This window comes from Hyperolius riggenbachi, chromosome 9 (genome assembly GCF_040937935.1).
Source record: "Hyperolius riggenbachi isolate aHypRig1 chromosome 9, aHypRig1.pri, whole genome shotgun sequence".
In the NCBI taxonomy this organism is placed as follows: Eukaryota; Metazoa; Chordata; class Amphibia; order Anura; family Hyperoliidae; genus Hyperolius; species Hyperolius riggenbachi.
In genome coordinates this window covers 226,652,372-226,666,639 of record NC_090654.1, presented here as the reverse complement: position 1 = coordinate 226,666,639, position 14,268 = coordinate 226,652,372, and the positions used below count along the sequence as shown (strand labels likewise).

The 14,268-nt window shown below is 43.3% G+C and overlaps 1 protein-coding gene across 5 annotated transcripts in view; it reads left to right on the top strand.

Annotated features, from left to right (window-relative positions):
* The window catches only part of LOC137532986 (deubiquitinase DESI2-like), a 248,478-nt gene that overhangs the window by 11,158 nt on the left and 223,052 nt on the right, over window positions 1–14,268 (top strand). For 3 of the 5 annotated variants that reach the window (XM_068254074.1, XM_068254073.1, XM_068254075.1), the window contains one exon: window positions 1,506–1,830. The exons of the other annotated variants lie outside the window; for them this stretch is intronic. In XM_068254074.1, the coding sequence (XP_068110175.1) occupies window positions 1,795–1,830 (36 nt within the window). In that variant the 5' untranslated portion in view covers window positions 1,506–1,794. The remainder of the gene's footprint in view (window positions 1–1,505; window positions 1,831–14,268) is intronic. 5 annotated transcript variants of the gene reach the window in all.

Below are 14,268 nucleotides of genomic sequence, written 5' to 3'. Positions count from 1 at the left end.
ATGAGGACCAAAGCTCAGAAACAGGCTGTCTGCATGCTGGGTTGATGTGGCTCTGTAAAATGTATAAGCTATAGGCTTGCAATTCTAGATGTAAGCCTGGCTTCAGGGGCATAAACAGATCATTTGCATATTCAGTAGTGGTGCATTTGTGAGTAACCAAAGTTACACACTTAAAGTGGACCCAAATTAAAAATACAAGATTTCAGAAATAAAATCTATTTTCTAAATTATAATAAATAGCAGCCTTTATTCAGCTGCATGATGACAAATATAAAATAGTTTACATTTTATTGGAGAAACCCCTCACTTCCTTTCATATTGCCGGGACAGAATCTGGCAGACTGGTGGAGTAGATGGTGTCCAGCAAAGGAGGAATTGCTAATGGCTGCCACCTGTATAACCCTAGTTATGTAAAGAGAAGGGTGAAAAGCATGCACTGAAATGCTCATAGGCTAGAAGGAGTGTTTATTTATCTTTGTATGTATCAGAGTGGTGCAACTAAATATTTTGAATTTAAAAAATGTTTTGATTTGGGTCCGCTTTAAAGATGAATTATCGCAAATACTGGTACCTTCTGTTTTAGGAAGGCAAACCACACGAAGCATTGCTTTTTAGTAGGAGGGCTTTTTGGTCTCTTTTTATCTCCTATACTTTCCTTATGGTATTTGGGTCACCCCAAGCTGCTTGGGTATTCTGCTGTACCTTATAAGTTGTGTTGCAGCAGATTTCTTTGTTAAAATGCAGAACATGCAGTGTGTTGCTATGACTGCATACAATGTTATTCACTGTAGGTGCATGTTTTATACTGCATGGCACAGGAAATGTTACTTTTGGTTTATTTCTGAATCTTATAATGCAATGCAATGTTCCAGGGAGAAACTAACCTCAGACATTAAAGAGGAACTTTAACCAGGATTGAACTTAATCCAAGTCAGTAACCAATACCCACTTTCTCATGAGAAATCTTTACTTATTCTCGAATAGATCAACATGGGGGTCTGTATGGCTGATATTGTGATGAATCTCTCCCCCCCACCCCTCCCAGGGTGATGTTAGAGCCATGGCCCTGACAGTTTTTCTGTCTGTGAACCTTGTTGCATTGTGGGAAATAACGGTTGATGCAACTGCCAAGCAAGCAGTATCGCCCTCTGCGAATAGAACTTTCAGTAAATGTATATTCCGCAGAGATCACCTGGCAGCAGGGACGGATTTAGGGGGGGGGGGGCAAGAGGGTATCTTGCCCCAGGCGCAGTTTGTTGAATCCTTAAAAAAGTGGCAAAATAAATGGCAGTTTAGGCGCCAAAACCTGACCTTTAGGGGCCAAAACCTGACCTTGCCCCAGGCGCAACATGGTCTTGATCTGTCCCTGCCTGGCAGGACTAAAGATGTTGCCACCTGCAGTAAATTTCAGAATGGAATTTAATGGGCAAACACTGAGTAAATAATGTATAAGTGAATATAATAAAAAATACACAATTTCATTAATTATGTTATCTTTATTACAGTTCCTCATTAATAACGATCGTATGTAAGGAGCAACAAGGTGACATTCCCAGCTCAGAGAAACGTACTGATTGCTGAGACTAAAGAAGACATCTTAGGGCTGGTGCACACCAGAAGAGCTTTTCTGAGCTCTTTGTGATTTTAAAAGCTCTTGCTAATGTTATCCCATGTGAGTGTTCACACTAAAGCGATGCAATTTTGTAAAAATCCCCCATAGCACTGCATTAGCAAAAGCTTTTAAAATTTCTAGCGTTTAAAAAGCTCTTGTGGTGTGCACCAGCCCTATGTGGGATGCAGCCACACATGACCATCCAACAAGTGAATCAGGTAATCATGATGCAGATTGCACCTAATAATTTGGGTGCCGTCATTGGTCGCTGTAGAAATTGCAGCAGCGCTGTCTAGTGTGGTAGTTTGGGCACTGGCTTAAAGACACTGAATATTTTTTTTTCCCTCTCTTTATACTGTAATTATCATCAGCATTAAAATGTTGATTGATTTGCCGCATCTCCGCTTCAAAACCAGTATTTATTCACTCAGAAATGTCCTACCGATCTTCCGTGACCAAACTGGTCACAGAATTTGCTACCAGGAAGAGGCAGAGCTGTGCACAGTAACTCTGCCTCTTCACCAGTCAATTGCTGCAAATCTCTGCCTCTCCCCGCGCTCTCTTCCTCCTTTCAGCATGTGCCAGGCACAGTGGGTGGAAGTGCGTATGTGCGCGTGACCTTGTTTGCGCGCAATCCTCCCTAGCTCTGTGCACATAGAGCAAGGAAGCGCACTATGACATGCGGCGCGCGCGTGCACAAGCGGGGCTGTACAGAGGGATGCAGAGAAGGTATGGCCGTGACTCAGATGTCATAAAGGGGTTGTGGCCATCTTAATCCACAAAGCAGAGCCGGGACAAGGTCCTCCAGCACCCAAGGCTGAGACGCCAAGTGCGCCCCTCCAGCCCTCCTGCCCCAGCCATAATACACTGATTGCTATTAGACTAAGAGGCGCCCCAGGGCGCCCAGCACCTTAAAGAACAAGCGACACCCATGTTAACCTAGAAATAAAAAACACATATATAAGTAGATAAATACTACTTCTGCTTACATAACAGATGTATTGTGCTATCAACGTAATGATTCCTGTGAATTTTATAACGGAAAAGCAGAAAATCCTATTCTAGGCAGTGGCCATTTTGCCAAGCTTATGCTGACATCATATCCTCCCTGACTCCCCCCCCCTTCTCTTGCTCATTGTGTATTCATTAGCTGCCCTCCTCCCTGAGTCTTCAGACACTTCCACTGATGTGTATACTAGGAACTGCACTGTCTTTTTATTTACTTACTTTTATTTACTCCTCCAACCGCTTAGTCACCTCAGCCTCGCTTGTAAATACAAGTGATCAGAGGGTGTTTCTGATAAGCAGCTAGGCAAGGAAATAAATAGAAGAGGAGGAATATATTATAGATAAAAAGAACTTCCAGCATTCAACTTTTGGCATTGACTACTAAAGGGCCAGTGCTCCTTAAGTATGTGATAACTCCAAATCATAACAGCAGAACATTTTTTTAAAGTTTTGAATGCAGGATTAGCATCTTTATCACTTAATACGCTCAGACCAGTTGCTGTTGAAATTTGATTGTTATGGTGACAATACCGCTTATTCTCTAGTTATCTGGCTTGCAGTCACTGCCATGTATGCCCTTTACTTATTTTTCTCTGCTTCACACACAATAGGGGAATGATAGCTAAGTGGGTTTTGTGCCCCCTCCTACACTGCGCCCTGAGGCTGGAGCCTCTCTCGCCTCTGCCTCAAAGTACCATTTTTCAAAACGGTGCAGGGGGCAAACGGCAACCAGAGCAGCGGTAAGGGGGGCATTTACATTAGAATAAATACCACTATTGAAAAATGTATTTAGTAAAGCAAATGAGAATCGTTTCAGATTCTCTTTAATTGTGGCTATGGCAGGCATTGGAGTTCTGATACAATATAGAAAAACTCCAGGTTTCCAAATTAGCGGCATTGGAAGTTGTGGCTATGCTGGTCGCTGAACTTTCGCTATACTATAGCCAAAATCTGGCTTTCAAATTTAGCATCAGTAGCAGCAACAGTTACGTTATTTGTGTGGCAGTTAAATTGCGGCTGTAGTGCTGAAGGTTAGTGGGGAGAGGGGGGGGTTTGGGCATAGGTTGGGGGGGATAATTGAGAATTAGGTTAAGGCATGCGATATAGTAGAATATCGTTAGTTACCAATACTCTACTATCCGGTAAATTGGAGCCCATTTTAATGGCCCATACTCACGGGCTACAATTGTCGCCGCAACATGCGGCGCACGCGTGTTGCGGCGACAGGTCGCCCGTGAGTATGCGGCGTTGCACAGGCGCGCACCCCGAACTGTCGCCCGTCTGTGATGTCGCCAGGCGATTGGCGCGGTCAATCGCCTGGCGACAGTCGCCGCCGCAAGTCACGCGGACTAGCGACAGCAACTTAACTGCAAATAGACGGCGCTTCCGGCGGGGGAAAGGACAACAGCGACAGCTTCCGCCGCATCAGTTGCCAGGTCCCTCCGCCGTGTGTATGCGGAGGGACCTGGCGACGAGCTGTCGCCGGCATGTCGCGCACACGCTCTCGTGTGCTAGCGACATGCCAAAAAGTTGCCCGTGAGTATGGGCCATAACTGTCTGTTTTTTTTTAAATGTACGCCCCCACAAGCTGCTGCTCTCTATTAGGGAGGGTCAATGAGATGCAAATAATTCTATGTTGGTACAGGATTATGCACATTTATACAGGTCCATTTTAAAGCTGTGTAAATATCCCTATTCTTTATATAATTGTTCAGCATATAAAACAGAGAACCTTATTGTCCATCCCATGCTTTCAATCCAATATGCTCTAACATTGCTTTTGTAGGAAAATCCTGCTGTGATTGTGATGTCACTGATTACCTTACAGCCTCTGACAACATGTCATTAAAGTGTCTAGACTCTTTTCAAAAATGATCTTTCGCCATAATTGGTTTCATTGGAATGAGCAAAGCTAAATTCCCATAGTGGTGGCAGCAATAAGCTAGGGAGAAGTCTAAAAGAAAAAATGATTTCTCAGAAGTAATGCTGCAGTTTGAGAGCTACATTTACATGACTGAATGAGGCTGAGTTGCTGAGCCCCAGAAAGAGAGACATCACTTTTCATTGCCAGGCCATCATGGTTTTTCAGGAGCCTAAATGAATTTAATTTTACTTTACTGTCCTAAACTGTTTGTATTTATATGCAAACATAAATCTCTCAATTAAAAGCATTTTATTTTATACATCTTATCTTATTAATTGACCAGTGATGCAGCCAGAGCCGGATTTACAGCTCAGGAGCCTCTAGGCCCTTGCGCCCCAAACTCTGCCCCTCAACTGAGGCCTCACCCCCATATTAGGTAAGCATCTCTCCTCCCCGGACTAGGCAGACAGATTTTCCTCAGTATTTGGCAACCCCATTAATCTAGGTAGTAGTCGATGTGCCCCTACTCCCCCACCCCCAAGTATAGAGAGCCAGATGTGCCCCCACCCCGATATTAAGAAGCCCCCTCAAAAGGTAGGGGGAGATTTGCGTAGTGGAGCCATTTCTCCTACATAAGGCGTCTCTTGGCAAGAGCCTACAGTGCCTTATGGTAAATCCGGCCCTGGATGCAGCAATAGGAAATGCAGAGAGGATGACCGCACCAAAGCTTTTCTGTATCCAAAGGGCATACATGGGGCCCCCTCCAGTCACTGAGTTAGCTTTATTGGTGCGGTACTGATAAGGGGCCTGATGCAGTAAACTCCAGTAAAGTTGCGTAGGGAGTGCTAAACACACAGCTGCACTCGCTATTGTAATCAATGGCCCCATTCAGAAAACGCGTAGTTGGCGTTCATTTTATTTTGCATTCACGTTTCTCCCTGTACAGCTTTCTGCTTTTTTTCCACATTGTGCATGCGTTCGCAATTACAATGTACTCCACCTGTGTGGAAGACTGAAGAGGCATGCACCCTAAGAAGAAAACAGACAACGGGAGCTCAAATGGTGCAGTGCGTCACTAAGTATATAAAAATGAAAATTAGGCGAAATAAATACTCACAAAGGGAGGATGCATAGGGAGCAACCAACCAGGTGGAGATGCACAAACCCAACTCCTCGGGTACCCAGAGAGGGTGGTGATGGTCGCACTCTTGAAAAACAGCAGTAAAGTCCTAACATGTGACATCAGCCAAATGGTAAACAGACTTAGCCCTCATGAGGAGATAAATAAGCACGAAGGCAAGCCTGTCCACAGTCGTCATACGATTTTCAAAAACACATAGCGCACATTCCTTTGCAGTGTCTAAACAGCCAATAGGCAATTTAAAGTTCTTTTCTCCCATACTCTGCTAGCAATCAGCTGGCAGCTTTAATTACAGAAGCTTCCAACCACATAAGTGTCAGAAGGCTTTCTCCTAGCTCCCACAAGACCCCCTGGAAGGTTAGTAGCCCCATTCATCAGATCAGGTCAGATTTGGATGGACAGAACCTCGTAAAGGCAGCTTTTAAGCAGCCAGGCCGGGGCCGACCCAGGGGGGATCCTGGCATCTAGCTCCAATGTCATCAGCACAGCTGGCCTTCTGCCTGATTTAGCAAAACTTTCTTGACCCCACAAATATGAAATCAATTTTTTGCCATAAATATGACTTTTGAAAGGGTGCGGGCTCTTGGAACCCGGTTATTACGAAATTTGGAACTAAACCACACAATTGGATGTTTCTGAATTCATTGTAAGCTCTTCCAAAGGAGGAAGCAAGTTGGTGGAGGCGCCCTTAAAACTTATCAATAAGCCAATATTGGAGTGACAAAAATAAAAAAAGGTATCTTACCTCATTGGAAGACTCGCATAGGTGGAAAAAGGAGTCTTTATAAAAATTAGAGGGTTAAGCTGTAGACAACGCATTTCACGGGATGCAGCCCGCTTCCTCAGGTCAATAAACAGAAACTGTAATTTCTAGCCGTGCAGTGCGGGGGCGCATATAGATGTTTTTTTTTCTATATGTGCCGCAGTATTCCTGTAGCCTGTTTATCAAGATGTCATGGTCAACTGTATCAAAGGCTGCAGAAAGGTCTAGCAGTATGAGGATCGAGCACTCTCCTCTGTCTCTTGCCATGAGCAGGTGGTTGCATATTTGGATGAGGGCAGTTTCAGTGCTGTGGTGTTTCCTGAAGCCAGACTGGAATGGGTCATAACTGTTGTTTTGTAGGATTTTGGCTTCTAGCTGGAGGTAAACAGCTTTTTCAATTAGCTTGCCCAGAAAGGGGAGGTTAGAGACAGGTCTGTAGCTGGTCATTGCATCTGGGTCCAGGGAGGGTTTTATGAGGAGAGGCCTGATGATTGCTTCCTGATGATTGCAGTAAAGCAGGAAATATCCCTGAGTGTAAGGAACAGTTAACAATTTTGAGGAATACCGGTACGAACAGGTCAGGGCAGTTCAACATGAACTGTGTTGGGCCAGGATCCAGGTCACAGGTAGTTAGGCGGAGGTGAAGGAGGATGCTTGATGTGACTTCTTCATCAATTTCTTTGAGGTTTGACCAAGTAGTTACGTTGTCTCTGCTAATGGTCTTCGGCGCTATATTCAGCTCAGATGCTGTAAGTTGGATGGCGGACCTTATAGCGGAGACTTTGTCTGTGAAGAAATGGGCAAATTGGTCACAGAGGTCCTTTGAAGACTCGATATTAAGTTTTTGACATGCCGGTTTGCAGAGTTTTTCCACTGTGCGGAACAGTTGGGCTGGTTTGTTAACTGCATTTGCAATCTCTTGTGATAGAAAGGATGATTTTTTTCCCCGTGATTACCTTTTGGTAGTTCTTCAAGTGGAGGATTAAGGCATGTTTGTCTTCTGGGGACTGAGATTTGCGCCACAGTCTCTCAAGTTTTCGGCCTTGTCTTTTCAGCTCTTTTATAGAGTTATCAAACCACTGTGCATGATGGTGTGGAGTAAGGTATTTGGTGCACAGAGGAGCAATGGTCTCAAAGGTGGAGGACACACATTTGTTGTATTTAAACACCAGAGTATCAGGGTCCAAGCTGGAGTCAGTCAATTTATCAAAGCTAAGGTTATCTCGGATATGTTGAGATGTTAGCCCTTTCAAGCGGCGGTATTTTATTTGATTCTTGACCTGGTGTTTGACAGCTGGTATTGAGAGGGAGAAGTGGATAGTGTGATGGTCTGACCAGGCAACAGGATTCATTTCCACATTGCCTATTGACAGCCCAGTATGGAATATAAGGTCCAGAGTGTGACCTTTCCTGTGAGTAGCAGAGCTGATTGATTGGAGGAAGCCCAGTTCATGTAAGGCACGAGGTAGCTCTATTCCAATTGTGAAGAGGAGTCATCCACCCATGTATTCAAATCTCCAAGAACAATCCATCTGTAGTGTTCCAGTGTTAGGTTGCATAGGACATTCTCTTTCATTTTTCATCTTTCTATCAACTCGGTCTGTTCGACTGGTAGGTAGATTTGTAAAGTATATTGGTGTGTATAGTTTTATAATAAAACTAACAATTTAATCGTTTCAGTCCTGCCCTTGTTTATTTAATCGTTGCTTAGAACTCTGCCTCAGAAAAGACACACTACCGAATTGTCTTATTTCTTTTATAAATTGTTGAGTTGTGAGCTAGTTTCTTCCTTTTAGGAGTAGCTAGGTGGAGTCTGTCCGCTCCCATTTAATCCAGACAGTGGTGGCAGTATTACCATCGATTTCCAGCGCAGAATCAATAATTTTATTTTACCGATTGTATGTACAATCGAGATTGTATAATGTATGGGCCCACCAGCCAATCTTAAACATTTACTACGCTCACAGTGATATTGCTTCCAGAAGTCTCTAGTGAATGAGACCTGCATGGCAACTAAGGCCTAGTAAGATGGGATTGGCGGGTGGTTGTCACAGCGTCCAGGAGTTTATAAAACGAAGTTAAAAACAAACAAAAGAGAAAAAAAGGGGTTATGGCCTACCTCAATAACAACAAATATATATATATATATATATGTATATATATATATATATATATATATATATATATATATTTTTTAATTTTTTTTTTTCAATAAGTACAGGCAATGCGTTTCATGGGTATCTGCCCACTTCCTCAGGCTGAAGGGTTTCAAAAGCCAGGTGCAGAGCGCCTTATTTCCTCTTATTTGTTTTTAGCTCCGTTTTATACATTCTTTTACATCTAATGTATTCCATCTAAAACAATCATGCCTGGAAAACACTATCACACTACAACAAAAAACAGGGAATCGTGAGTAAGATGCCCCTGCAAGTTTTTTGCCTTCCTGACTTGTGGAATCGCAAGCTCCTAGGAGCACAAACACAGCAAAAATGGAAAATGCCGGTGATTGTGATTCAGGAATAAATGAATCACACTGGTGGAAAAACAGCACTGTGATTTACATGGTAATTACTGTGCTGTTCCGATCTGCAAAATGTGAGAGATACGATTTTTGGATCGAATCGCAGCTAGTGGAAAAGGGCCCTTACAGGCATCAAGCTAATGGCCTCAAAAATCATTTCTGATTGCCCTGATCTTCAGAGGCTTAATGTCTGACTGTAAGCACTTACTATGTTCCAGACCTGCATGTATAAATTGCTTTCATACCACATTATATGCTAACAACATTCTATTAGCAAGAAACGGCATGTGCCATTACTAAAAGGCTTCCCTGGAGTTTCTGTCAGGGGACTTTGCCTAGGCAACACTTTCCAGGTCTGCCTCGCAGGAGCATTGTGGGAGAGTGATGTCATCTGTAGCACATAAAATATGCATGTACAGATAGGAAACATAGGCAAGTGCTTAGTGTGTCAGCAGGAGGAAGGTCCATTCAATATGGCTTCCACCATTCTGGAGAAATTAAAAAAGTCAGCAATTTATTTAGGTGACCTCCACGCATGCGCAGAAGACCCCAACTGAGGTGACTTAGCCAGTACCAGGGCTGATTACAGGACGGCAAGGGACTCAGTGGCGCTTATGGGGCTGGAAGAAGCCCCGGGGAACAATCAAATCTTTAGGTTAAGCCGTCTCTGGTACACTTTAAGGCAAGCCCATACCATTGCTTGGAGTCATATCCACATTTCCCCCTTATTCACGCACACCACAAATAATTAGTGCCCCAGTGTCGCTGGCTGTAGCTATGTGAGTAACACTGATCTCCGGGATTGCCTGCAGTTTTGCAGGCACAGCCCTCTACGCCTAACAGTGTGGATGTGTAAACAGCAGTGTGATTTTTTTTTTTTTTTTAAATCAGCCTTTATTTAACAAAGATGATCACATACAAACCAAACTTAGAACAAATTATCATTGAATGCAGCAGTAAAATACAGCATACAGATACCAAATACGTCATTTATTTTTTAACTAATTCTTAACCCTTCACTATCCCTCCTACTCGCATTCTTTCCAGTATAAATCTTTTTTTGTTTTATTTTTTAGAAATTTCGTGATAGTGCAAGTGCAAGCCCGAGGTGGGTAAATAACATGACATACCTCAGACAAGGCCAGACTTACACTTTTTGTGCCCCTAGGCCAAGTATACTGTGGCTTACCTTTCTGGTGCAGCAGTGCCCCTCCCATTCCATATGCAGCTCCCTCTTCCATGTATATCAACCATGCGCAGCAGCCCCTTTGTTTCATGAAACTCCCCGGTGCATCCATCAGTTACCCTTTTTAATGTGTCGCATTACAATTTCATCCTCCTCTTTCATATGTAGCAACCCTTCTTTCATGTTCAGGTGCCCCTGTGGATTGCAGCTGCCCAAGGCCCAGGCTTTTGTGGCCTTTCCAGAAATCAGGCCCTGACCTCAGAAGTGGGTCCTCCACAGAGAACCACCTCCACTGCCCATGACCCTCGGAGAGTTCACGGTTGTGCTCCTCTTCATGCAGGAGCGAAGCCCTACTGCTTCTGTGCGAGTATGGCAATGTCTTCCGTCAATGCACGCATTACAACACATGGTACCTTCTCGCCGATCAATGTGAATGCAGCCTTATTACAGTAAAAGACTGATGTGTGCCTTCTCCCTCACTTCCGAGTGAGCGGTGGGGGAGCATGCCTGGCTGGGTCGCGCATGCACCTAGGCTACTGGGCCATACTGCAAGGGACAGGAGCTACCCAGGGAGACAGCGAGGGACTGAGCAGACTCAAGGGCGCTTAAGAAAGCCCCAGGTAAGTATAGAACCTGAGATGAATTTCATCTCATCTCAGGTTCACCTTAAACATATATATTGATTGCAAAAATAACTGATGTGCAATGCAAAAAACTTTGAGAATTGACTATCATAAGTCTGAAAAAAAATTGTAGGGTGAACTACAGCTTTATATTTGCAATGGTGTTTTATTGTTATGGTGTATGATTATTTATGGCTTTTATTGCTTTCATTTCTTTGACATGTATTACATTATTTTGTCAAGATCCGTCAAAAATGTTGTCTTTATTTTGCATGCATTGGAAAGGCTTATTCACACCGATGTCCAGACGCAGTTTTCCATGGTGTGTCATCGAGAAGGCATCACTTGCCGACACAAAAAGTAGTGCATATAAAATAGTTGCCAGCGGTACACTTGGCATAGGTGTAAATCTGGCACAGCATCAGTTGGGTGGTAATAAATTGTGGCATCTTACAGGAGCTGGAGGTGTCCAAATATTATCAAATGTGCACTTTGTGGTGTTGATACATCTGGCCTGTAGATGTCACAGTTCTACTTTCTTTATTGCATAAGATTATCTAGAATGTTATGTGTTGTCGGTCCCTGTTTGTAATGCTGGGGGGTGGGGGGGCATACTTTGACCACCCAGCGCAACAAGGCTAAGTAGCTGGATAATGGAAGATGGACACAGGAGTAATGAACAAGGGAGCAAGATTGCCCAGAGCAACTGCAGCTCTGGGCCACCTATCAGGCTATATGCTATGTGATACAATACACAACAGACGTAGTCGGTAACAGGCTTGGGTCATACACGTTAATTCAGATGTCAGTCGTATTGAAAGGATTAGGCAGATTCGTAGTCGAGAGGCAGGCAAAGGTCAGTACACAATACAATATCCAATATTACAATAATACAATACTGACTGACTAGAGTACATATATATCGTGCTGATGCGCAATATATGAAATGTAACTCTCAAATAACTCACTAGCTAAAGCACAAGTAATGACAACAAGACAGACAACAGACAGACAAACGGAATGCTCAGCCAATCTAGTCGCTGTTCCAGCGACGGCAACCTTCACACTAAGATAGACAAGACTAACTGGTAGGAGTGAACTAATGGCAACCGCTGCTATAGTTCGTTCTCAAGAACAAGGCTAGAGGGAATACTACCAGTCACCAACGTGGTGCTGGCAAAATCTAACTATCAGGATCAGAAGGACTTCACTGACCCCCGCAGGTCAGCAAACGTCCAGCAGACATGACAATGGCATTCTACATTTACAATAACTTTCACAGCATAGACCCAACGACAACTCAGAGAGCTGAACACTATGTCGGGCAGGGTTTGAAATGGGAGGAAGACTTTTATGCTGGCATCAGCCAATGGATGCAGGTATGCAAATTCCCACACAGCTGAATGATAATCATTCAGTCCTGAGCTGGCTTGATTACCATTTGCTAGCTGAAAGACAAGTGCATGCAGTACTATGCAACAACATGCATGCAGGAAATCCAGGGCTGTCTGGCTGCAGTTCAACTGCAGCAAACCATAGGAGTAATCCTGACAGCATCCTGAACTGCTATGAACTGCAGAGTGATTGCAAATGACAATAAGACTCACTGCAAATGCGCAACCAAATGCAAGAAAGTCAGAACCGCCCAGTTGCAGCTCCACTGCAAGCGACAGAACATGCTACAGGAGAGATCCTGACTCTGTTCTTCTGTGGCTAGGGACACAAAGATAAGACACTGTTCAGGCAGAGAGCTGGTGAATCCTGTAAGTAAATCTAGTTTTAGTTATTCTGTATCCTTGACTACTGAGCACATCACTTTGCTTTACCTTTACTTTCTTTGGTATTCTGAAAAAAAGCTGTGCATTTTTCACTCAAGGCAAAAAAAAAATAAATGAAAAAAAGCAACTTTGGTAGCAGCTATTGATCTACAAAACTGTAAGCACCGGATGAATGCTGCAATCAAACATAATGAGAGCACAAGTGGCGAGCAGTGGCAGTTACCATGTTGTAAAGGGATTGTTGGCGATTGTCCACGCGACTGGGCTCCAAACAGCGGATTCGCTTTTACTCCTGCCCCCTCCCCCAACCCTGACATTTTATAATATCAGCATAATAATATAGTTTGTAGGAATGAAAAACGGCTCATACAAAAGACAATCCTGGTAGCTTATACACTCAGCAAAAACAAAAAATAAGAGAGAAAATGAACTTGGTTGCTCTCATGTTTGGCAGGGAAAAGGGATTTTTGTCTCTCCTGATAAGAAAGCAAAGAGCTATTGCATTCTCATTCCCTGCAAAATAAGCAGCCATGGGAGGAACAGATTGCAAAGCAGTGGTAATTTAAAACCACAGCCAGCTCAGCTGGATCTGGATGGTGAGAACACATCTATTTTTGCTGCTAATTGATGGTGAACTCCTTGCAAATGATTTAAATAAGCTTTGTGCAAGACACGGAATAGCCTTTCATAAAGGAAGCCTGCTCTTTTTAATGATTGTAAGCGTTCTCATCAAAATAAATGAAATTATCTGGCAACGTGCCCCTGATTCTTGAATAGAGACGGTCAATGAGATGTGCTTAATTCTGTCTCGCATGCAAATGTCATGCAAATTGTATGCCACTTGGACTTTGACCCATCAAATTAACATCGTGTACATATTGCAGTGTATTAACTTAGTGTACAGTTTGCATGAAATTTTCATGCAAGCTGAAATTATTAGCATCTCATTGACTATCCATATTCTTGAAGTTCCTGTTTGAGAAACAGTAAAAAGGCCATGAGACCTAAATTCAGTCTTTTTTTAGGGATTGTAGTAAGATTCAGTACTTAGACTATTCATATGTTAAAGTGGACCTGAACTTAGAACTTCCTCTCTGCTGATAAGCAACAGCATAATAACCCTTAAAGGCAAACATTTCTTCATTACAGCTGATAGAAAGCCTTAAAAAAATCTGCAGTGTCTACTTCCTGCTTTCATGGAAGAAGGCATAGAGTTAACATCCTGTGTTTACAAATTAGCTACTCTGCCGAGGCTGCCAATATTCCTGTACTAACACGACTGAGAAATCAAAGTACATTTGTGATTAGTCACAGATGAGAGGGAATCAGACTGGCTAAGCCCTCTAAATACATACAGCGTGGATTTCTCTAGGTTTCCCTGTGCAAGAGCTCTGGTCCACTTTAATTGATTTTTGTTTTAGAATACTGTGCTATCTCAAATTTAAAGGAAACCAGAGCTGTAAATATAAGCAGAACCGATACTTACCCGCTGCTTCCTCCTGCAGCATAAACATGTGTGAGTCCTTCGCCGTCCTCCCATGGTCTGCCATTCAGCCGCGATCAGCCCTGGTGATTGGCTCAGTTGCATCAGTCTGGGGTACTGCGCATGCAGGACGGCGATGGACTCACATGTGTTTATGCTGCAGGAGGATGCAGCGGGTAAGTATCAGTTCTTCTTATATTTACAGCTCTGGTACACTTTAAGGTTGAGTGCAGAGACCCATATGTTTCAGAAGTAATAGTATAATGTTAATGTTGATGTTTCTGCCGAG